The sequence below is a fragment of the Hemitrygon akajei genome, chromosome 7 (genome assembly GCF_048418815.1).
Source record: "Hemitrygon akajei chromosome 7, sHemAka1.3, whole genome shotgun sequence".
Taxonomy (NCBI): Eukaryota; Metazoa; Chordata; class Chondrichthyes; order Myliobatiformes; family Dasyatidae; genus Hemitrygon; species Hemitrygon akajei.
This window is the reverse complement of record NC_133130.1, coordinates 26,565,948-26,591,376: the sequence shown is the minus strand read 5'-3', so window position 1 is coordinate 26,591,376 and position 25,429 is coordinate 26,565,948. Positions and strand designations below refer to the sequence as shown.

The window sequence follows — 25,429 nt, the reverse complement described above, 5'->3', positions numbered from 1 at the left end:
GGAGAAATCCTGATGCAGTCTGCAAGTGAACTGTGACTTGGGAGAATTATTTTCCAGCAAGACAGTGGCCCCGAGCATAAAGCTAAAACTGCTCAGGAATGGCTTAAAAATAATTAAGTTAATGTCCTGGAGTGGCCAAGTCAGGGTCCAGACCGCAATCCACGAGAGAATATGTGGACTTGAAAAGGGCTGTTCCCTTACAATCTCCAGGCAATCTGACAAAGCTTGAGCAGTTTTGTAAAGAAGAATGGGGAAAAACTGCAGTGGCCAGATGTGCAAAGCTGTTAGAGACCTATCCACACAGACTTGAGGCTGTAATTGCTGCCAGTGGTGCATCGACTAAAGACTGACTTGAAGGGGGTGAATACTTAAGGAAACAATTTTTTGTGATTTTCGAGACTTTGGAATGCACCTCTTCAAAGCTCAATGGCAACAGAATCTTTAAATATTTAAAGAGCGACAGATAGCTACATAATAGTGCTGAAGAAGACCTCAGGCATATTTGCCTTCAGTCAGAATATTGATGATTTAGGAGTTGGGATATCATGCTACAAATGTACAAGATGTTGGTAAGGCCATATTTGGAGTACTGTGTACATTTCTAGTTGCCCAACTAGTGGAATGTCTTCATTAAACTGGAAAGGGTGTGTTTATTAAAAAAAAAAAAGCTTCACGATGATGTTACTAGGACTGGCAGTTTTGAGTTACAAGAGGCTGGATCAACTTGGACTATCTTCCCTGGAATGTGGGAGGATATAATTTAGGTTTATAAAATCATGAGGACATGCGTAAGTTGAATACCCACGGTCGTTCCTCTGGGGTAGTAGAGTCCAAAGCTGGAGGCAATATGTTTAAAGTGTGATGGGGAAAAGATTTAAAAATGTCTTGAGGGACAAAATTTTCATAAAGGGTATAGTGTATATGGAACAAATTGCTGTAGAAAGTGGTAGAGGAGGGTACAATCATAAACAAGGGAAAATCTGCAGATGCTGGAAATCCAGGCAACACGCACAAAATGCTGGAGGAACTCAGCAGGCCAGGCAGCATCTTCGAGGGGGTGGGGAAGTACAGTTGACATTTCTGGCCAAGACCCGTTGGCAAGACTAGAGGGAAAAACGATGGTTAGATTTAAAGGGTAGGGAGGGGGGAAGAGAGAAAACCAAGGTGAAACCAGGAAGGGGTGGGGGGGGGGTGAAGGAATGAGCTGAGAAGTTGAATGGTGAAAGAGACAGACAGGCCTGGAGAAAGGGGAGTCTAATAAGAGAAGACAGAAGGCCATGGAAGAGAGAAAAGGGGGGAGGAGCATCAGAGGGAGACGATGGGCAGGCGAGGTGACAAGGTGAGAGAGGGAAAAGGGGATGGGAAATGCTGAAGTGGGGGGGGGGTGTGTGGACATTACAGGATCTTCATGCCATCAGGTTGGAGGCTACCCAGCCGGGATATAAGGTGTTGTTACTCCAACTTGAGTGTAGCCTCATCTTCACAGTAGAGGAGGCCGTGGATTGACATATTGGAATGGGAAGTGGGATTAAAATAGGTGGCCACTGGGAAATCCTGCTTCTTCTGGTAGACGGAGCGTAGGTGCTTAGCGAAGCAGCCACCCAGTCCATGTCGGGTGTCACTAATTACAGGGGGCCACACCTGGAGCATTGGACACAGTAGAGGACCACATCAGACACTCAAGTGAAGTTTGCCTCACTTGGCTTGCAAGGATGCCAGGAGGGAAATCAATGGGGAGGAATGAATGGACAAGGGAGTCGTGTAGGGAGTGATCTCTGCAGAGAGCAGAAAGCGAGGAGGAGGGAAAGATGTGCTTGGTGGTGGGATCCTGTTGGAAGTGCCAGAAGTTCTGGATACGGAGGCTGGTGCTGTGGTAGGTGAGGACAAGAGGAACTCTGTCCCTTGTAGGTTGGTGGAAAGATGGGGTTAGAGCAGATATGTGTGAAACGGTTGAGGGCAGCATTGATGGTTGAGAAAGGGAAGCCCTTTTTGAAAGAGGAGAACATCTTTGTTCTAAAGAAAATTGTATAGCTATAGGGAAAGGAAAGTTTTCGAGGGATATTTGCCAAAATACAGGCAAATGAGGCTTGGGTTGAAGGTCCTGTTTTGTGTTGATTCGCTCTAGAATAAGCAAGGAATGAAAGCTAACTGTGGTAAGTTAGATCAGCTGCGCTCCTGTGGAATCGCAGTGCAAGTTCAAGGAGTCATGTAGTTTGTAAGTTGATATGTTAATATTGATGGTGACAAAATAATAAAATTTTTAAACTTTGAAAGTTCTGCTACCTGTGATCTGGTGAAGTAATGGTTGATGTTTTGTTTTAAAATAGTATTGGAAATTATCAACTGATGAAGGTTTACACAAGTTGGGAAGTAGTATGTAGGGAAGATCTTGATGCTAACTTGTTTTCCTTCCTTTCCCATTATGACTGTTGCACTTACTTCAGACGCTCCTTGACAGGCTGAGAATGTCTGGCCTTTATTTCAGATTTACAACTTCTGTTTCATTTTATTTCCAATCTTTAGGAACACAGTTAAATGTTCTTTTGTACTTATTATGATGTTTCTATGGTTGTACTTGCAGGTCTGAATATGTTTTGGTACTGTAGTCACACTTTTTCACCGCTGCAATTTTATTACTGATCTAATTACAAATTCCGTCTCTTTAGATTGCTGTACAACTGGTCCATGTCTCTTCCTTGCAACATGGTTCTGAAGAAAGCTGTAGACAGTCTGCTGTGTTCCATGTGTCATATCCATCCAAGCTACTTTTCTTTGCTCATGGGCTGGATGGGCATCAATCTGCCTCCTATACAAATGCAACACAGACTTTCAATGACTGATGACAGCAAGAAAGAGGATCTGGATTCTGGTTTAACAGATGACTCTAAGAATGCACAAGCACCAATTGCACTAAATGAATCCCATCTTGTTACACTTGCAGCGGCAACCCAGTCTCCAGAAGCAATTAAACAGCTCTTGGAATCTGGTTTACCTTCAATGCTTGTAAAGAGCTTAATCGGTTTCTGCTTCAATCATATTTCCAGTTTGGATTGTGCAATGCCTTCTGCGGAGGCTGCCACGGACAGAAACAAAAGGCATCATTCACAACAACGTGCAATCAGCAAAGTTCCCATCACAGCTGACCTGGTGGCTCCTGTTCTCCGTTTTCTAACTGAAGTCGGCAACAGCCACACCATGAAGGACTGGTTAGGAGGACCTGAAGTAAACCCCTTATGGACTGCTCTCCTCTTCTTGTTGTGCCATTCTAGTAGTAGCAGTAATTCTGGGCACCACCACCAGAATGGGTCCCATCATATTGGTTCCAGATATCTTCCTTCTGCCTCTTCACCCGCAGGTGTGGGATTAACCACTCAGCAGAGAACAGCAATTGAAAACTCAACAGTGGCATTCTTCTTGCAGTGCATTTCTTGTCATCCATATAATCAAAAATTAATGGCTCAGGTAATGTCAACAAAGTATATTGTTTGCTACGTTTAGTTGATAGTTGAAACATTGTCTGAAGCATATAAATAACATATGACTGAATTAGAGTCATGGAGCAACCTTTTATTGTATTTGCAACTTTTTATGCCTGGCTTAATGTGAAATTTTCCCCAGGGATGAAAAGAAGATACTTTCCCACCCTATCTTGTTCTAAATGTTTTGGTGCAAATGATATTCATGTTAGAGCTTATTTCGGTCAATTATCCATGCCTTAGCCAGGATAATAAGTATTGGTGACTTATTTCTATGATTGATTGTAAGTTCTTCATGATCCCTAAATGTCCCAGCCAGAGTGATCTTGTTGTCACTTTCAGAACTAGTAAGAACCAGTTACTTGGCTGTGGGCCTTATTGTATATAGACTAGACCAGCTCAGGATGAAGGTTCGCTGGAGGATCAGATGAATTTTCTGGTCACAATGAATGATTAGTGTTTTGTATCAGATTGATTTGATTTTTCTGAATTTACAATCTCCAACTTCTACAGAGGGACTGAAGTTTGTCTAGTCATTATTCCAAGCATTTGGATAGTGGTACAGCAACTTAACCACCATAGTTCTGCACACCGTAACTAATTAAATTACTCAGACATTTTTCAGAGCTAAAATTGTACAGTTAATTCTTTCTTGTTGATTCCACGTGCTAGTATTCTTCAATACCTCATCTTTGCTGTTAATTTTCCATTCTGGAATGAGTGATAAAACAAATTTGAATGTCATCAGATGACATCTAGGGCCATGTACCACTGGCAAATAGTGTAGAAAAGCAAGTAGAAGTTATTGTTTCATTCCTCTATAGTTTTGGATTAATTCCCCCACCCCCACCTCATCTCATTTTTCTTTCCCAACTAAGGCCAACTCTGAATGGAGACTTGAGAGTGCTAATGGTTTGTTACTCTGATACATCTCCAAGCTCTTGAAGATGAAGCAGGATTTTTGGATGTTGATCATTTTTTTTCTGAATTGTTGTACTCTGCCCTGAAAGCTGCTATGGAAATGGTCATAACTGGACTGAGCCTGCCTCTAGCCTGATCAGCACATTGGAACTTGGGTGGCACAGTGCACAGTGTCTATTCTCTGATGTCCTGGCACTTTGAGAGAAGGAAACTGGCAGTCGAGTTTTACATTCTGTCAGATATCAAAAGACTGCAACCTCCGGCTGGATGATAGTGCATTGCAATAGATGCAACACCATCTGTCACTTAATTTTTTTGAGCTTTCTTATTCAACTTTTACACAGATGTTTGAGACTCAGTGAAATTTCAGTAGTGAAAACTGAGGTTTTAATCTTTATAAATGTATAATCTCATTTTTAATTTGTTTACTTAAACACAATTCAATATATTTTGCCGAATAAGGCTGGAATGTTGTGTCAGACTTTGTCAAATGGCAGTTAACAACAAATATCAATAGACAAAAGCTAATTTAAAATTCAAATATTTTCAGGTTCTATGTGAACTATTCCAGTCAACACCTCAGCGGCCAAATATCCCAACATCGGGAAATATCTCTGGTTTTATCAGGAGGCTTTTCTTGCAGCTGATGTTGGAAGATGAAAAAGTGACCGTGTTTCTTCATTCCCCTTGCCCTGTAAGTACAAATGACATATATCTGTAAAGTTTATCAAAATAATCATGCATTTTTTTAGTCTGTGAAAACAAACTGAGGGGATTCGTGTCAGGTAGCATCTGGAATGAACTGGAGTGAAATGGACAGGTTAAGGCCCTTAATCTATTCTGAGTTTTGTTCAGCCAGATTAGATGTGCATATTAAACAAAGGAAGCGATAATATTTAGACTATGGAGTGAGGAGGAAAAGGGGATTCCACTTGCTTTGTTTGTGATATTGGAGAGGATTTAAACTGGGTTAGCAGGGGAATGTGAACTTCAAAGGGAATTTCAGGTGGGGATCTTCAGAAAGTATAAGTGTAATGAATGGTGAAGAAAAAACAGTTAAAGGGTCAGAATTAAAAGCACTTGTGTGTGAATGCTTTTAGCATTTGCAGCAGAGTAAATGACACAAATATCAGTGAGTGAGTGTAATCTCTTTGCTATTATGGAAATGTGTCTGCAAGGTGATCAAAACTAAATATTCTAGCATATTTGACATCAAGGAAAGACTGGCAAAAAGGAAAAGCTGGTAGTGGTACGCTAATAGCAAGGGAAGAGGTTAGTAACCTTGGCATGATAGATTGATACTGAAATAGATTGATTAAGGATGAGCTAGAAATAGCAAAGAGCTTAAAATGTTTGCAGAAAAGTCACCAAATTATGATATTCACCAATCCAGTATATGTAACAGGTACTATAGTATTGACAGGAGACTTTAAGCTTTTACAGATCAATATGTGAAGGAATTATCTAGGAAAAGATATTTTTTAATTTTTGTTTTGTAACTGTGGTTGAAAGAGATACAAGTCGATGCACAACTCGAATCTGAGAAACAAGGTTGCGGTAGATTGGGAGGTGATGTTAAAACATGACAGGACAGGCAATTAAAGAAAAATGCACATGCTGCAAAGCAATTTTTAGGACACAGAAGTTGGAAAGTAGTTTATCTGTGGGTGACCTGATAAACTAATGGTGGTGTTAAATCAAAAGAAACATTTAAAGTTGTCAAAAAATCGTAGACCTAAGGATCGAGAAAACTTAAGAGTTCTGTAGAGGGTCAAGGATTTGATACGGCAATGTACAATATAAATTTAGATTGGTGAGATACATAAAGACAAACATTAACACCTTTTATAAAAATAAAGTAGCAGTGAGTAGAAATGTGGGCTCTTTTATAGCAGACTGGCAAATTTATAAGAGGGGATAAGTAAATGGCAAAGGAATTAATGATTTTGTGCCAGTCTTCATGGAGGACATTTTCGCTTACTGAAATGACTGGGTCTTGGACCAGCAACCTAGATTAGAAACGTTATTCAGAATCCAGCTGAGAAAGAAGTTCCTTTGAGATTAGTGAACCTTAAGTATTCTCTACTCGGGATACAGTGGAAATAAAAAAAGCACAGGAGAGATGGCAGACGCTAGTATTCTGAATCAATGCACAAATTGTTGAAGAAACTCAGTGGGTCAGGCAGCATTTATGGAGGAAAATGAACAGTTGATAGTTTAAGGCTATGGAGGGAGATGAGATTGTGTTGGAAATTATGCTGAGGTGGAAGATCAGCCATAGAGTTGCAGAATGGTGGAAAGAACCCAAATGACCATGAAGCCATCTGTTATAACTTAGGTGTGGCAGTGTTTGGTAAATTCAACCATACATTGTATTCATGGAAACGATACTAGTGAACAAAGGTTCAAAGGCTCATTTTATTGTCAAAGTATGCGTGTACAATACTACTCTGATGTTTGTCTTCTCCAGATAGCCACGAAATACAGTCAGACCATAGGAGTTGTTGAAAGAAAATACATCAACTTCCCACGCCCCAGCAAGAAAGACAAAAAGAAACACAATTTGCAAATGACATATATTCTCGGCCCCTTGCCCCCTCACACTCAAAAACACACACCCCTTCGCAGTTCACCCACCTGCCAATCGGCCACAAGAAAGAAAACACCAAACGACTGAGGTTCAGAGTAGCACGTACAACAAGCTGAAGGAACTCAGCAGGTCGGGCAGCATCCATGGAAACGACTAGTCCTGATAAAGGGTCTCAGCCCGAAACGTTGACTGCTTGTTTCCACAGATGCTGCCCGACCTGCTGAGTTCCTCCAGCTTGTATGTGTTGCTTTGACCCCAGCATTTGTAGTATACTTTGTGTTTACGATTAAGGTTCAGAGACATCTAAATGTCCTTGTGCATACCTTATCATAAAGTGATAGGTACTTCAAGTGATAATGAAGGCAAATGGCAAATTATCCTCTTTTACAGAGGGATTGGAGTTGAGAAGTAGGGAAATATTGTTTCAATTGTTTATGATGTTAGCAAAGCCACATTGGGAATACTGTGCAGAATTCTGTCTTCCTTAAGAAAGCATCTGCTCGTATTTGGAGCAGGCCCTGGCTAACTGCTAGTTTGAGAGGGTTGTCTGTCAGGAGTAGCTAATTCTTTAGAATTACATATATAAGAAGTGTTCAGGAATTTCTTCACAAAATTATGGAACTGGAAATGTCTGCCACAAAGGTTCATAGAGGCTTGATCATTAGAGATATTTAAAGAGAGAACATTTGTGTATTGGAGAATTGAGTGCCATGAAATTAGTGCAGGCGAGACCACAAGACATGAGAGTAAAATTAGGCCATTCGGCCTGTCCAGTCTGCTCCGTCATTCCATTATGGCTGATTTAATATCTCTCTCAATCTTGTTTCCCCTGTCTTCTCCCCATAAACTTTGATGCCCTTATAAGAACCTATCAACTTCTGCTTTAAATATACCCAATGACTTGGCCACCATGGCTGTCTGCAGCAATGAATTACACAGATTCACCACCCTCTGGCTGAGGAAATTTTTCAGCTCTTTTCCAAAGGGATGTACTTGTCTAATGAGTCTGTGACCTGAGGCTGAGAGGAGAGGTGTGATCATACTGAGTGACTAAACAGGAAAGAGCCTGTTGGCCTTTTAATGTTCCTATTTACTTATTGTTTTTTAATTTATTAAAAGTCGGATAATGTTTAAATGGAGCAAATAAATAGATCAGCATCAACAATGTCTTAAATGATCTGAACTCCACAAGTAGCTGAATAAAAAAATATTTAGTCAAGTAAGTAATAAAATCAGAACTTCATACATTTTTATTAATCTAAGCCACTGTCCTGTAGGAAAGCAGATCATTTTGTTTTTGATAGTGCATCAACAATGGATGTAAATTCATAATGAAAAGTACAGGAACTTTTGTGAAATTAAATTTGTTCAATTCACTTTGCATTAATCACCTGTCATTACAGCTGAATAAGAGTACACCTGTTTTTGTTTCTTGCAAAGGGAAGCATCCACTAGGTGGCTTCCTTAGACTATATGTTCATCAACACAGTCAAATTAGGAACTAGATAGTAGTGCCTTAGGATTGAAAGACATTGTTTTTCCTTGACTTTAACTGTTACATTTGGTTAACAAAGCTATCAAACATTTTGTGTTCTTTATTCTGCACTTTTGAGTCAGAGGACACTACCTTCTTCAATTCAGTTCCCTTAATAGTAAAATATAAACACAAAGTACTAGAAATAATTAGACCATGTAGAGAGGATAAATGTTTTTGGTCAGTGACATTTCATGTGAGGAAAAAATAGGGAAACAAGATTCAGGGATGGGGGTTGCAGAATGGAGAGCTGCACAATGAATCTGTAAAATGGAAAGCAGAAAAGAATAAATGTAAAAAGTGGGTGATTTTTTAAAAAAATGATAATACCTGCTCCCATCAGATCTGCAGATAATGCTTTCCAATCCTAATCATACATTGTACAAATAGATTTTACTCATGTTGATCTTAATTCACTTCCCTTTCATTATATTTCTTTGATCTCTAGTCCTCTGACTCTACCAAAGGTACAGCCTTGCATTTCAGATATTTGTATCAAATCCTGCCTCATTGTTTCAAAAAAAAACTATTTAGAGCTCTCTGATCAATCTTTGTTCATATAGTTCCTCATCCTGGGGTGATTCTTGTAAATCTTTTTTGGACTCTCAGTAATGGCTATGAATCCTTAAATGTGGCAGTTGTGAATGTAACACCCCAGTTACTCCAGTTGAGGTCCTCTTTAAATCTTTTATAAAGGCTTAGCACAACTTCCCTTCTTTTATATTGTATGTCTCCTCATAAAGCCCAACATTGCGTTGGATTTGTTAAGTGTTTTTTCATTCTGCCTTGTTACTTGTCTTCCCTCCCACCTCCACCCACAAAGACATCTGCTCACTCCGACGCATGCTGTGGAACTGTTTGCTTTATTCTGTGTTGCCTCTCATTCTTTTGGCAAAATGCATCAGAGAGTTGTACAGCATCAAAACAGGCCCGTTAGTCAACCATCATGCCAATCTACTGTATGCTACTCCATTAATTCCATATCTCTTTGCCCTGCTCATTCAGGTACTCAATGCCTCTTAAATGTAACTTTCCCTACCTTCACCACCAGCTCTCCAGATCATATGGGGAAAAGTTTACCCCATAGATCCCTTTTAAACCACCTTTCTTTCAACTTAAATCTATGCTGTCTTCTTCTAGACATCCTACCATAGAAAACAAACTGATTGTCTACCTGATTGTTTCTCATAATTTTATATGCATCCTATCATATCATCTCTTAACCTCTTTTACTCCAGGGAAAATATCCAATCTCTCTAATGTCTCCTGATAATTCAAACTCTCCAATCCAGAGAACATCCTTGTGAATCATTCTGCATCCCCTCAGACTAAATCACTTCCTTTCTTTGGTGTAGTCACCAGAAATTCCATTTTTAGGCATCTTTGTGCTTGTACTCCAAGCTATTTCTGTTCCCCAAGGTCCTACTGTTTGCAGTGGATGTCTTTAACTTCCTAAAATGTGACACTTTGCACTTGTCAGAGTTAAGTTTCATCTGGTGCTCCCTTGTTCACTTTCTCAGTTCATATGGTACAGTATCATAAAAGGCAGGACCAACAGACTCTGGGACAGCTTCCTCCACCAGGTCATCAGACTGATTAACTCATGCTGATTTGAGTGTATTTCTATGTTACATTGACTGTTCTATTTATTATAAATTATTGTAAATTACTATGATTGCACATTTGGATGGAGACGTGAAAATTTTTACTACTCATGTATGTGAAGGATGTAAGAAATAAAGTCAATTCAATTCAATGACAAGTCAACATCCTTCTTCACTGTCTGATATCCCACCATCTTTGATGTCATTTGCTAACTTATTAATCATGTCACCTGCATTCTAATGCAAATCATCACTATATATGATCAACAAAGTACCCAGTGTCAGACCCTGCAGCACACCACTGCTTACAGGATTCCAATCTGGGGAAAAAACACTACACTACCACCTCCTAGTGGTTTCCTACCACCAAGTCAGTTTGCCGAATCTGCCTAGATCCCATTTGATTCAACTTTCTGGAGCAGACTACTATGTGAGACCTTGTCTAAAGTCCACAAGAGTAATTTGCCATCCTGCCCTTGTCTGTCCTCTTGATCACCTCTTCAAAATCACTGTAAAATTCATGAAATTCAGAAAGGTGGAAAATCATGTCAGCCCTTGCCTTTCCAAATGGAAATAAATCCTGTCTCTCCCTATCCTTTCCAGTAACTTGCACACCATTGATGTAAGGCTCGCCAGCCTGTAAGGCTTAACACTGCTGCTGTTCTGAAATAAAGCCACAATGTTAGCTATGCATTGGTTTTCTGGTACTTCTCCTGTGGCTAATGAAGTTACCAAGATCTCTGCCATGGATCCTTGACTTTTCATGACTTCCTTGGATGCGTCTGTTCAGGCCCTGGAGATTTAATACCGTTGTGTGTTTCAAGTTCTCATTGGGCAGGCAGTCTCAAAACTGAGTTAACTTGTCGATTTCTACTTGGACTCTTTGTATAATATCCAACTTGGAGTTGCTTTTTTTAAAACAAAATTGTGATCTGTGATTTTTTTTACAGCTTTATAAAGGTCGAATTAATGCCACTAGCCATGTGATTCAACATCCCATGTATGGAGCTGGGCATAAATATCGAACTCTTCATTTGCCAATTTCAACTACATTAGCAGAAGTTTTGGACCGTGTATCAGGTAGGTAAATTTATTTGATGCAACGTTCTTGTTGCAAAAACTAGTAAAATTATGTTAATCCAAAATGTAGCTGTGACATTTAAGTCCCTGATACAAAAAGAGCTTTGCTATAAATTCCATTAATTACTATAATGTAGAAGATTATAAAGAAATGATTCATTCTGGATGTGCTTAGGTGGTTAATTTCATACATTGTTTGCAAGACTGTAAATAATTAGGTTAGTATATATTCACCCTTGTGACAGATTGCATTCTTACAAATTAAGTAAAAAAAACCTGAAATTGCTAAAATAGAAATGTAGAATTTTTCTTGCATTTACAGCTATACTTGATCAATGCTGGTGGGCCATAGAATATCATTAAGGTGGTGATTTTAATTTTGTTAATTTCTGTGCTCGTGTTTTCACCAGAAGTAGGAAATGTTGATTTACTCTGTCGCTATTGGATGCCTTTCCATTTTCCATGCTAACAGAAACATACTCTTCTTTATCAATTAGTGTAGTAATTCTAATAAAGTTCAAAGTAAATTTATTATCAAGGTACATATATATCACCATATACAATCCTGAGATTTGTTTCTTTGCGGGCATATTCAGTAAATCCAAGAACCATAATAAAATCAAAGAAAGACTGCATCCATTAGGGTGAACAAACAACTAATGTGCAAAAGACAACAAATTGTGCAACTACAAGAGATGAAAAGATAATTAAACTCAAATATCAAAACATGAAATGAAGAGTCCTTGAAAAGTGAATCCATAGATTGTACAACTATGCTAACAATCAGAAGTGTTAAATGTTTCATTTTCCATGTTGCACCAGATAATTGCAAGGGAACGTGTTCTTTCAGACTTTTAATGGTTAGTGGTCTTTTCATTTGAATTAAGTAACGTAGAGCAAATTCTGCAAATTTTATGAAATACGAATACAGTAGTTGATAATACAGGTTGACCACCACAAATCTGGAGTGATTGGGACCTGTGCAGTGTTGGATTAGTGATTTTGTAAAATCACAGGTAGTTAGGTTAGGATTAAATAAACAAGCACCTCTAACCCATTTGATCACCTCACCCTACCTTTAAAGTACTCTGTAAATACTGCAAGTTGGTGAATAACGAAAAAAGAAACGACAAATGAAAAGCAAGTGAACTGCTTGGGGCTTAAATTTTTCATCAGAAGCTAACTTAGTGAACTCATCAACAAACTCCGCAGCTGCTTCCGTGTCTGCTGACTGTTTTTCACCAGGCACTGCATGAAATTTTGTCTTGTTGCTGCTTGAAGTGCTGAAGCCACCTTCTCTGTAATCACACTCGTAATCCAGTCCGAATTCTTCATGAAGTAATTTCACTTGTTCCTTCACCATCTCTCCTGAGAGCTCTACACCTTTGCTGACATGGAGTTTAAAGCATTTTATGAGAACTTTATTTAGTTGTGAACACCTTCCATCTTTAATTGTTTTCCTTGTGCACATTTTTTTTGATTCGCTGTCAGTAAAGAACTGGAGCAATTTTTCCTTTTTATTTCTTTATATCATAAACTATGGAAGGGCCAATTTTATACAAGTCACATATGCTTTTCACAGACACACCACTGTCGAGTATTTTCAGAAATTGCACCTTGTATAAATAAAATATGGTGTTTGCACTTTGCACCATGCGAAGCACTTCCTTTATTCAATGAAGACATGACTGGAGAGTGATAAACACAGGTTATAAATATCGATACAGAATAACAGAGGAATGACTTGCTTCTTTTAAAGACCGTGCCAACAGCTGAGTCTGCTAATGGGGCCACCAAAACGGTGGCAATAGGTTTGTGCAGTGACGCAGGATATTTGAAATTTAGCTAGCAAAAATTATTATGTCCGAACTAGTGGTAGAACCGGATTACGGATTGCTGGCTTCAGTGTGGTTGACTTCTACTTTGTTAATATCCAGTGCTGGTTTTATATGTTACCACTTCTGATCAACTTTAACAATTCTTTAAAGTTTGCCCTTCCCTGCAATACAAGAGTGTGCCCGTTAAGTGAATAAAAGATGTAATGTGGGAAGCATTAGTGCCTTGTGCCGCAGTAAGATTGAAGGACGAATTATTTGTATCCAAAAGGTCATATTTCAATATCGCATGTACATTTACTAATTGCAGATATTTCTTAATGGTAACTGGAAGTAGAGAGATTTTTTTTTCATAGATATTGGAGTGTTTGTCTTGACATCTATTTTTGCTTTGTCTTTGTTTGCACATTAGATACACCAAGTATAACTGCTAAATTGATTAGTGAGCAAAAAGAGGAAAAGGAGAAAAGGAACCAGGAGGAGAAGGACAAGTTGAAGAATGACAATGGGTTCCAGGACAACTACAGTGTCGTTGTTGCCTCAGGTAATTAATGTTGACATTCATGTGGGATCACGTAACTTTGCTTCATTGTTTTGAGTCCCTCATTCCCTTCAGATAGCCAGAGAAAGAGTTCAGTGATTTTTTGATTGATTTTGGAATAGAGAGTAATTGTGAATAGGATTTAGAGTGTAGTGTTTCTTGTTGTAGATTAAATATTATTACTTTGGCCTTTTTAACAGAGTTTGTTTCAGCCATCAAAATAGATTTTAGTGAAATAATTTTGTTTGAAGCGTGTGTTTGGTTTTAGTGTTTAAAGCATAGGTTTTCTGTATTATATTACTATAGATTTGATTTAGGCTTTATGGTCTTCAAATAAGTCCTCTGCATTAGTCAACAACTAAAGTGGCCATGTTGACTGACCCTGCTATCCTGCAAATTCTTTTAGTTTGATTCCTGCACTAATTTGAGGTTGCTTGACTACATAAATGTCTTGTGGTCTTATAAATTCAGTGTAAAATGCCAATACACAAAATACAGGCCCATTGATGCAATAATCCTTGTTCAATTTCATTGATTTTTGCAGACGTGGGCACTTCACTATAAACCAGGTTACCCAGTCACAATCTGTGGGTTAATTTCCTTTTTCCCATCCTCTTTTGTGGCACGTGGCCAAGTGGTTAAGGCATTGGACTAGCGATCTGAAGGTTGTGAGTTCGAGCCTCGGCCGAGACAGCGTGTTGTGTCCTTGAGCAAGGCACTTAACCACACAATGCTCTAGTCCACTCAGCTGAAAGTGGGTACCAGCAAAATGCTGGGGGTTAACCTCGCGATAGACTGGCCTCCTATCTGGGGGGAGGAATCTGGTACTCTCAGTCACTTCACGCCATGGAAACCGGCATAAGCACCATCCTGATGAGCCTATAAGACTCAGGATAGACTTTAACTTTAACATCCTCTTTTCAAGTAGGTTTTCATCAAGCAAATTTCATGCAACTGACTGGCAGCAAATGTGGGCAGTTGAGTATAGAGCAGCATTTGACATTTTCCGAACCATTTTATTTCCTCATCAATCTCTGATATTTTCTGTATTAGTGTGGTAGTCACACAGACATGAGAAAATCTGAAGATGCTGGAAATCCAAAGCAACACACACAAAATGCTGGAGGAACTCGTCAGGTCAGGCAGCATCTATTGAAAAGAGTAAACAATTGACATTTCGGGCCAAGGCCCTCCATCAGGACTGGAAAGGAAGGGGAGAAGTCAGAGTAAGATGATGGGGGGAGGGGAGGAAGATGTACAAGGTGGCAGATGATGGGTGAAACCGGGGAGGGAGTGAATTAAGAGCTGGGAATTTGGTTGGTGAAAGAAATAAATGGCTGGAGAAGGGGTGTCGGATAGGGAAGGGCAGAAGACCATGGAGGAAAGGAGGGGGGAGGTGAGAGAGGGGAATGGGAAGGAATGAAGGAGAGGAGGGAGAGGCAATAACCTGAAGTTCGAGAAATCAATGTTTGTGCCATCTGGTTGGAAGCTACCCAGACAGAATATAAGGTGTCGGTCCTCCAAGCTGAGTGGCGTCATCACGGCAGTAGAGGAGGCCATGGACTGACATGTCGGAATGGGACGTAGAATTGAAATAGGTAGTCAACGGGAGAGCCTTCTTTTTCTGGCAGATGGAGCAAAGGTGCCTGGTGAAGCGGTCTCACTGATATTCAGCAGGCCACACCAGGAGCACTGCATATAGTAGATGATCCCAACAGACTCGCAGCTGAAGCACCTGGAAGGACTGTTTGGGGCCCTGAATGTTAGTGAGGGAGGAGGTGTAGGGGCAGCTGTGGCATTTATTCTGCTTGCAAGGGTAAGCGTCAGGAGGGAGATCACTGGTGAGGTCCACTTGCAATGATAAGTACCAGGAGGGAGATCCATGGGGAGTGTGATAGTTGCGCTTTTCTCATCCAAGCAAAGCTTACTGAGCACCTGCCTGCTACGTTGATGATCTTTGATTGAAAATATTAAATATGACTTTGGGACTACATGGTCGTGCCCTCTGCACTCTGGGTTAGATTTTACTGGACATGGTTCATATAAAAGAAAACCTCTGCAGTTGATGTGTTTGAATTCGCCAGAACTTTTTCTTCCATGCAACATTGTGCACTTGTAAATTTTTTTTAAAAATTGGATCCTGACTTCAGCTTTCGGCAATTTTGCCTCTTGTACATGCATTCCAGTAGCACCAGGCTGATACATTCTATGAATACCATATAAATTCAATTTATCTTGGAGAGTGCAAGTTTTGGAACTTAATTTTTAATTAAACAGACTTTCATTTTAATTTGGGTGCAAGAAAATATGTAACAACAGTTCAGTATTTTAACCTTCAATTTTCATGTTGACATGCCATTAATTTGTGTCTCCTTTGTTTTGTTTGATTGCTACGGAGAAGATGTGCTTTAATGGTTTAGTTTATTAGAATACATCAGTCTTAATTTTGGAATTTTGCTAATTTTCAAAATACTTGTGTGGAATATACGTTGGATCAATTTGCTTCTTTCTGACTGGTACTGCTTCTCCGCACATCAACATTTACGTTATCTCATGAATATTGAAATTTGTTTGTTGGTTTGGACTTTGTTTTTATACCATCAAATAGTAACAATAGCAGATTACTGCTTCCATAATTGTTAGTAAGCATGCTCTGTAACTTGCTGTTTAGGTTTAAAATAAATGAACATTTATCTTGAGTATGTGTCACTGGCTCTACACTGTTTCATACTTTAACAGGTCTGAAGTCTCAGTCAAAAAGAGCTGTTTCATCTACGCCCCCACGACCACCATCCAGGAGAGGAAGAGTGATGACTGATAAATTGGCAACGGCTTCCTCTTCTTCAGAATCTACTAATAAAACAATTAGTGTCCCTGTGTTCCATCTGTATCACAGGCTTTTACAAGGTGAGTAAATACTACAAGAAGGTTATTAATAAGGCATTGGAACCCTTTAGATATTAGGGTTGTATAGCATAGAATCAGGCCATTCACCCAAGCTGTCTGTGATACCCATCTGTACTCATCTCATTTGCCTACATTTGGTCTGTAGACTTTTTCTCCCATCCTTTCCAAATACTTGTACAATTGCCTTTAAAATGTAATTGCATCTGCCTTAACCACTCCTCTGGTAGCTTGTTCCATATAACTGCCACTCTCTGTGAAGACTCCCCAGATAGTCTTTAACTGTATTCCATCATAATCTATCCCCTCCAGTTTAAGACTTCCCCACCCAAAGCAAAAGACTCTATCACTCTGAACTATGCCCTCATAATTTCTTAAATCCCTATAAGGTCTCCCTTCCGCTTCCTACTTCTAGTGAGTATAAATTCAGCCTAACTAATCTCACCGTGTAACTACAGCCCTCCATTCCAGGCAGCATCGTACTGAATCTTTTCTGTACTCTTTCTAATGCTGCCACATTCTTCCTGAAATGTAGCAGATCAACTTTTCTACCCAGTGCCTCAGTCTATGAAGCCAAGATGCTGAATGTTTGCTGCCTTCCTCTAGGCTGTGAAACTAATGAATGTCCTGCCACCACCGCGATCATGTCACTAGGGCAGTGAGCTGTTTGTCGTTACTATTGTGTTTATTGTTTACCTCTGCACAGTTTACATACATTTTGAATTGTATTTCATAATATTTGTGGTAAAATTTTGTTTGTAATATATGTATTGTGGGTGCATTGTGGTCCAGAAGAAACCGTGCTTCATTTGGTTGTATATTTGTACAGTCAGATGACAGTAAACTTGAATGCTGGCTTCACTACCTTTTTTTTCACATTTGTCATCACTTTCAAAGAAGTATGAACTTGTCCCTGTGTACATCAACACTCCTGCTTTCTCTGCCATTTGTTCGAGTATTTGATGTCCTGAAATGCATTAACCTCATACCTGTCTCTGCCCCTCTCCTTTGCTTCCTAGCTTCCAATTAAACTTGCAGTCTCTGCCCTGGTTCGGTACTTATTGTTCCCACTCCTTGGTTTGGCTGCACATTTAACCACATTCCTGAACTGCGGATATGTTTCTAGTTACATTCCTGACCCCTAGCTCCAGCCAATCAAGGCAATATGACAATAGCCCCAGTTAAAGTTCTGGCACCTATTAGATTATAACATGTTCCATACAAGAGACCAGAACTTTTATAATACCTCTATCTTGTGGCAGTTACTGATGACTCCTGTATTATTACATGGTACTATATTTTTTTGTATCAACCTGCTCTCCAGTCATCAACATCAACAAGATGTAAGATACTCAATGTCAGAACTCACCAGGGCCATCCAGATAAGGTTTGCATTAGGCAGTAAGTCATAGATGTCCAGTCTACAGGAGCAGTAAAGTGTCCACAACTTAATTGGCCTTCATGACATCTGCCATATTTGGCTGTTGTTAAAAAATTCTAAGCATCTCTACAGAGGAGATCCGGGGCACTTTTGATGAAAATATTGTAAGTTGGAGATCGAGGAACTAATTAATTAGCTGCAAGTATGAGGTGTTGTTGGATTTAGTAGCTCCTCTGTTCCCCAACTGTGGGGGAAAATTACACCACAGGCACCTAAAGACAAGAGGTCCAGGTGAAAATCGATAACCTAAAGAACAGATGAGCAGTGAAGAGAGTGCAGGAATCTTGTCAACTCCGACAACCATGACATAACTGGATTCCTCAACATTATGAAAAGCCATCTATAGCCAAACCCACAAGACCCCCAGCCCAGCCCACTGAGAACCAGCAATGGACTAACTTATTAGAGTTTGGCAATCATTGCAAACAGGAAGGTTCAAAGCCCTCAGCCTATATCTTACTCTTGACGCTCGGCACTAATTTACAGCAAATTCTTTTCAGACCAGTCTTGTTGTCACTCCTGATCTATGATGTCAAACACCCTGACGCAGCTAGAAAAATAGCAAAGTGTCTCAAGCGCATAGTGCTAAATCTGAAATCCTAAACTTAGTGGTGAAGAGCTTCAGTCACAAAACCATAATCTCATTGTCTACATCTGGAATGAGGAGGAAATACCAATAAACCATATATGCTATAATATTGATCATCTTCACGAAAGAAGACAACACTGATAACTACAGATAAGTTCTTCTGAACTGCCTCCTCCCAGTGGTTGAAGAGCTGCTCTTGAGTTGCAGTTTGGATTTCTTCCATCTAGAGCTGGGATTCCCAACCTTTTTTATGCCATGAGCCCCTATTGTTAACCAAGGTGTCCATGGATCCCAGTTTGAGAACCCCAATCAAGAGGTATGAACGTGGTCTTTAGTGTGACAATTTCCATGAAATGTGTATGAGGTAGTGCCAGTATACTACCTTGATTCAGCCTTTAAGCAGGGATTGTGGCACACTATCCACAAGCTTGGCTGCTCGTTTTGTGTTTGATCCATGATGACCTGATAAGAACCAACATGAGCCAATCTCAGTGAAGCTCACTGTCACTGTCATGGTCAGAATGCTTTAAAAAAATTTTTCTTGGCATAATGTTACTTCCAACAAATTTCTCGTGTACGGGCAGTCCAAATTTGAGGTAATCTGAACTTCAGTAGTTGAGCTTCATTATGCCAGCCATACTTGTATCTTCACACGGGGAAGCAACTTTTAAACCATGTTGACTCATTCTCTGAAGCATACAAAAGGAAGAGCTTTGCAGTTAACTGTTACAAGACAAAGATCCATAAACAGCCATAAATCGTCCTATCATGTTGCCTTCTGACAGGACGACCCTGTACTTGGCAAAGGAAATCAGAATCAGGTTTATTATCACCAGGATGTGTCGTGAAATTTGTTAACTTAGCAGCAGTAGTTCAGTACAATACAGAATATAGAAGAAAAAATAAATAATGATATTAAATATGTAAATCAACTACAATATACGTGTATTGAATAGATTAAAAATTGTATAAAAAAAACAAATAATATATATTGAAAAAGGATCAATGTCCATTTAGGAATCGGATGGCAGACGGAAAGAAGCTGTTCCTGAGTCACTGAGTGTGTGCCTTCAGATTTCTGTACCTCCTACCTGATGGTAACAGTGAGAAAAGGGCATGCCCTGGGTGCTGGAGGTCCTTAATAATGGTGCTGCCCTTCTGAGACACCGCTCCTTGAAGATGTCCTGGGTATTTTGTAGGCTAGTACCCAAGATGGAGCTGACTAAATTTACAACCCTCTGCAGCTTTATTTCGGTCCTGTGCAGTAGCACCCCCCCCCCCCCCCCCCCCCCAATACCAGACAGTGATGCAGCCTGTCAGAATGCTATCCATGGTACATCTATAGAAGTTTTTGAGTGTATTTGTTGACATGCCAAATCTCTTCAAACTCCTAATAAAGTATGGTTACTGTCTTGCCTTTTTTATAACTACATCGATATGTTGGGGCCAGGTTAGATTGTCAGAGATCTTGACACCCAAGAACTCAAAACTGCTCACTCTCTCCACTTTTGATCCCTCTATGAAGATTAGTATGTGTTCTTTCATCTTGCCCTTCCTGAAGTCCAAAATCAGCTCTTTTGTCTTACTGACGTTGAGTGTCAGGTTGTTGCTGTGACACCACTCCACTAGTTGGCACATCTCGCTCCTGTATGCCTTCTCGTCACCATCTAAGACTCTACCAACAATGGTTGTATGATCAGCAAATTTATGAGTGGTATTTGAGCTACGTCTAGCAACTCATTCTATCTCCACAGACTTCAAATTCATTGGAAGGTTAAGGGATCATTGCCAGTGTCCTTTCCCAGCCAAAGGCCCAAGCTGCATTCAGTCAGCTCTTAGGTGATCCACACGATTTGTACGTTTGACAGTAGACGCAAGATCAAATATACTGAGTTCTGTATTGCAAAGAGGTGAACAGAGAAGACTTGAAGTAACTCAGGACCTCCTTGATGCATTATCTTTGGTAATTCCTGTTTAAAGTGGAAAAAGCATTTGGTACAGTATTGAGAACCTTGAGTTCATGCTTAGGGCATGCACCACCTCACATATTATCCTCTTGGCCAACAACTTGCCCTTCTTTAGAAGTTGCTATTTACAGCTCATTCATAATTGGCTGCAAAACTGGAATGGAAGCAAATCCAGAACGAGAAGAGGGGATTATTCCTTTGAAGATGATTGTAAATTAACATGTGACAGAAAGGTTGTAATTATAAAATCATGACCACTGGGGAAATATCCATTTAATATTTCTTTTATCCAATCAGAGATGCTATATTTTCCTTTTCACCAGACCTAGAGAGATATATCCAGGGATTGTGATAGACAAGTCTGAGAGCAGTTGATGGTTGACTTAATGGGACATATCTGATAACCTTGGCTACAGAGGACTTTGCAAAGTCACTTGGGGTATCAGTTTAATGCAACTAATCCATTTCGAGAAGAATTCAAGAGTAATTGGAGATGGCATTTGAGTAACAAACTGGTCAGATTTTGTGGGGTGAACTGATTGTTTTTTCTGACAGATTCATGATAATTATGTTGGATGTTAGAATTTGTTTTAAAAAATGAAAAGAAGTTGAACTGCCAATGTTCTGTGTAGTTATTTCATGTTAGTGGATTACTAACCAGTAAAAGAACTATGACATTACCACTTCAACACACATTAATCTGAACCTTCTGCCATGATTTACGCAGTTAATCTGCTGTTGTGGAGAGAGCCGCGTTATTTCATGGTTAATTTGTTAAGCTAACGAGGGTGGATGTTTGTTTGAATTGACTAACAAGTATGTGTTCATAGGTTTAAAAGTTGTAATTTTGACTGAATAAGAGGAGCTTTGTTCTTTTTGAATGCAAGATTTGTAATAAATTTAATAATTGATTTTTAAGTTCTTGAAGATAACCTCCTTTTCTTTTCCAGGTCAACCACTGCCAGCAGAGGTGACTCTGGCTCAGTTGCTAACACTTCTGTATGATCGCAAACTCCCTCAAGGCTACCAGTCAATAGATTTGACCGTCAAGCTAGGCTCTAAAGTAATCTGTGACCAAGGATTGTCAAAAACAGACTCATTTAAACGTCTTCGAACAGATAAAGGTATATTTTTTAAATTATTCATTGACTACCTATTTTACATGGCTATGAAGTCTCTTTTGTTTTCTGCCTCTCTGGTTCACCTAGTCCCAGATCTGGCAAAAGATTGTCTCTAATTCTTGTGGAGGGTGTGTGTGTTACTGGCAAGAGTGCTTTTACTGAGCTCTTAGAAAGTGTGAGCCACCTTCTTGAATTGAATTGACTTCTTACATCCTTCACATACATGAGTAAAAATCTTTACATCTCCATCTGAATGTGCAAATTATAGTAATTTGTAATAAATAGTATGTGCAGTAAGATGTACAACAGAACGGTCAATATAGCTTAGACATAAATTATGTCAGTGTGAATTGATCAGTCTGATGGCCTGGTGAAAGAAGTTGTCCCGGAGCCTGTTGGTCCTGATTTTAATGCTGGGATACCATTTCCCTGATGGTGGTGGCTGGAACAGTTTGTGGTTGGGGTGACTCAGGTTCCCAATGATACTTTGGGCCCTTTTTATGCACCTGTCGCTGTAATTGTCCTGAAGAGTGGCATGTTCACATCACAGATGCGCTGGGCTGTCCACACCACTCTCTGTAGAGTCCTGCGACAATGGTTGTCTTGAAGAATTAAGTTCAATGAAGTAGTTAATTTCAAAAATCAAGCACATTACTGTGGATCTGAAGTTGTATACAGCTCAGGCAAATGAGAGCAGCAGTTTCCTTAGGATTTTAAAGAGCCAAATTGGCTTTTGTGCCAATCCAGTAGATTCTTGATCACCACTGCTGATTTAATTTTTGCTTAATCAATGTTATTTAAGTAACTGAATTTAAATTTCTCAGCTGATGTGCAGTTTTCAGCATGTACGTTTATGTGTTGAATCCATTAAGGCATTGTGCTGCAGTGGCTGACAGTATCTTCTGATAGAATAGCATATTTTCTAAATGGAGAGAAAATTAAAAATCAAGGTGTGAAGGAAGGCAAATGCAATGTTAACCATTCATTTTGAGAGGACTAGAATATAAAAGCAAGGATGTAATGTTGAGGCTTTATAAGACACTGGTAAGGCCTCACTTGGAGTATTCTGAGAAGTTTTTGATCCTAATCTAAGAAAGAATGTGCTGACGTTGGAGCGGGTTCTGAGAAAATCCATGAGAATGATTCCAGGAATGAAGGGGTTACCATATGAAGTCCGATTGATGGCACTGTACCTGTGCTCACTGGAATTCAGAAGAATGAGGGGGAATCTCATTGAAACCTATTGAATATTGAAAAGTCTTGATAGAATGGATGTGGAGAGGGTTTTTCGTATAGTGGAGGAGTCTAGGACAAGAGGGCATAGCCTCAGAGGAAATCCATTTAGAATGGAAATGAAGAGTTTATTTAGCCAGAGAGTGGCGAATCTGTGGGATTTGTTGCCACGGGTTGCTGTGGAAGCCAAGTCATTGGGTATATCAATGGCAGAGGTTGATAGATTCTTGATTAGGCAGGGCATTAATGGATATGGGGAGAAGGCAAAAGAGGGAAATGGATCAGCCTTGATGAAATGGTGGAGCGAACTCGATGGGCTGAATAAAAATATTGTAAAAAGAAAAACAAAGATGGGCCAGATGGATTTACTTGATGCCTGCATAAGAGGATATGGAACCATTTCAGTCTCGTTGTTTCTCAATGAGAACTTACAGAATGAGATTCTTGGCAACACCTATTTTCAATGAATTAAAAATGTGCTGTTATAGAAGCTGAATACAATTTCTGATAGTTTCAGAAACCATAGAGATTCATTATCTTCAATGTCATGAAGCATAGGCTAAGAGCAGTAAAACCTGTACATACATTGGTGGAGCAACACACACACACAAAATGCCAGAGGAACTCAGCAGGCCAGGCAGCATTTATGGAAATTAATAAACAGTCGATGCTTGGAGCTGAGACTCTTCACCTGAACTGGAAAGGAAGGGGGAAAATCCCAGAATAAATAGGTAGGGGACAGGAAGGAGGACAAGCTAGCAGGTGATAGGTGAAGCCAGGTGGGCAGAGGAAGGGGGATGAAGTAAAAAGCTAGGAGGTGTTAAGTGGGAAAAGGGTTAAAAAAAAAGGCTGAAGAAAGAATCTGATAGGAACGGAGAGTGGACAATGGCAGAAAAGTAGAGGAGGGGCACCAGGGGAGATGATGGGTGGGTGGAGAGAAGAGAAGAGGTAAGAGGGGAGCCAGAGAGGTGAATGGAAGAAGAGGAGAGGAGGAGGGGGGAAAATTACCAGACATTGGCGGAATCGATGTTCATACTATCAGGTTGGAGGCTGCCTGTTTACCCGAGAAAAGATGACGTTGATTGGAACACGATCAATTAGTGAAAGACAGCTTGGGATTTGTTGTTTTGGCTCACCATAACATTATCTAAATGGAATATGAGGTGTTGCTCCTTCAACCTGAGTGTGGTCTTATTGTGGCAGAAGTGTAAGTCATGGACCGACATATCAGAATGGGAATAGGGATAAGAAATGAAACGGTTGGCCACCTGGGAATCCTGCTTTTTTTCAGGTGAAGTGGAGGTGTTGGACGAAACAGTGCCCCAGTCTACATCAGGTCACACCAATGTAGAGGAGTTTGTATCGGGAGCACCAGATACAGTAGATGACCCCAAGACATTTCTTGGTGAAGTGTTGCTTCACCTGGAAGGTGCATATTTGTGGAGCAGCCTGTTTCATGGTTGGCAATCTGAAGCATGCAAATTATTGAAATTGCTCCTCCATTCAGTCATGGCTGATCCTTTTTTTTTTCCCATCTTCAGCCCCACTCTCTGGCCTTCTCCCATAATCTTTGATGCTGTGTCTAATCAAGAACCTAACAAGTTCTGCCTTAAATACACCCAACTGCCTGTGGTAATAAATTCCACAAATTCACCACCCTCTGGCTGAAGAAATGTTTCTGCATCTGTTTTAAAAGGACGCCCCTCTATCCTGAGGTTGTGCCCTCTTGTCCAAGACACTCCCACCATGGGAAACATCCATTCCACACTACTTTGTCTGGGCTTTTCAGCATTCGAAAAGTTTCAATTAGATCCCCTCCTCATCCTTCTAAATTCCAGTGAGTGCAAACCCAGAGCCATCAGGCATTTCTCATGTATTAAACCCTTCCATTCCCAGAACCTTGTGAACTTCCTCTGAACCCTCCCAATGGCAGCAATCTTTTCTTAGATGGGGAGCCCAGAACTGTAACAGTATTCAAGGTGAGGCCTCACCAGTGCCTTATAAAGCCTCAGCAAAACCTCCCCTGCTTGGCTTGGCATTTGTTCCCTTTTGCACCCTTTTGAAGCGCTATACTGTATAATCACATTGGTAATATAAAAAGATATTTTAGTTGTAACATTTTTCTGTAGTGTGTTACAATTTGATTACTTATGTGAAGAATTAGATAATTTTCAAGCAAGTTTTGTGACAGATGAGTTATGCATATAAATAAACAACATTTATATGTGAGATATATGAAATTTAATTTGGAGCTTATATATTCAAAATTTTAAGAAGTTGGATCCTTGATTCCTTCAACTGTTTTAAATTGTTTTTTTTTTTAATTTGGTATCCTCTGATGAATGATATCTGATTCATACCACGGAACTGGAAGTACTTAAAATTATGTCTAAAATATAGCTTCCATCTTCAATCTATAATTATATCATTAAAAGGAAACATCCTAAAATAATCGAGTTTTCACTGAGTATTTTGATTTCTAGATGTATTTAAATTTATCCCTGATGTACCCCCTCTTCTATTCTGTGACTTCTTTATTATAATGCCAGTAAATTATCTATAAACTTCCCTTGACTAGCCTCTTAATGAATAA

General features: G+C 39.7%; 1 protein-coding gene across 9 annotated transcripts in view; it reads left to right on the top strand.

Annotated features, from left to right (window-relative positions):
- Positions 1-25,429, top strand: part of birc6 (baculoviral IAP repeat containing 6) — a 246,679-nt gene that overhangs the window by 147,052 nt on the left and 74,198 nt on the right. For all 9 annotated transcript variants that reach the window (XM_073050528.1, XM_073050534.1, XM_073050532.1 and 6 more), the window contains 6 exons: positions 2,667-3,462; positions 4,948-5,091; positions 11,076-11,205; positions 13,453-13,584; positions 16,321-16,488; positions 21,433-21,606. In XM_073050528.1, coding sequence (XP_072906629.1) covers positions 2,667-3,462; positions 4,948-5,091; positions 11,076-11,205; positions 13,453-13,584; positions 16,321-16,488; positions 21,433-21,606 — 1,544 coding nt within the window. The remainder of the gene's footprint in view (positions 1-2,666; positions 3,463-4,947; positions 5,092-11,075; positions 11,206-13,452; positions 13,585-16,320; positions 16,489-21,432; positions 21,607-25,429) is intronic.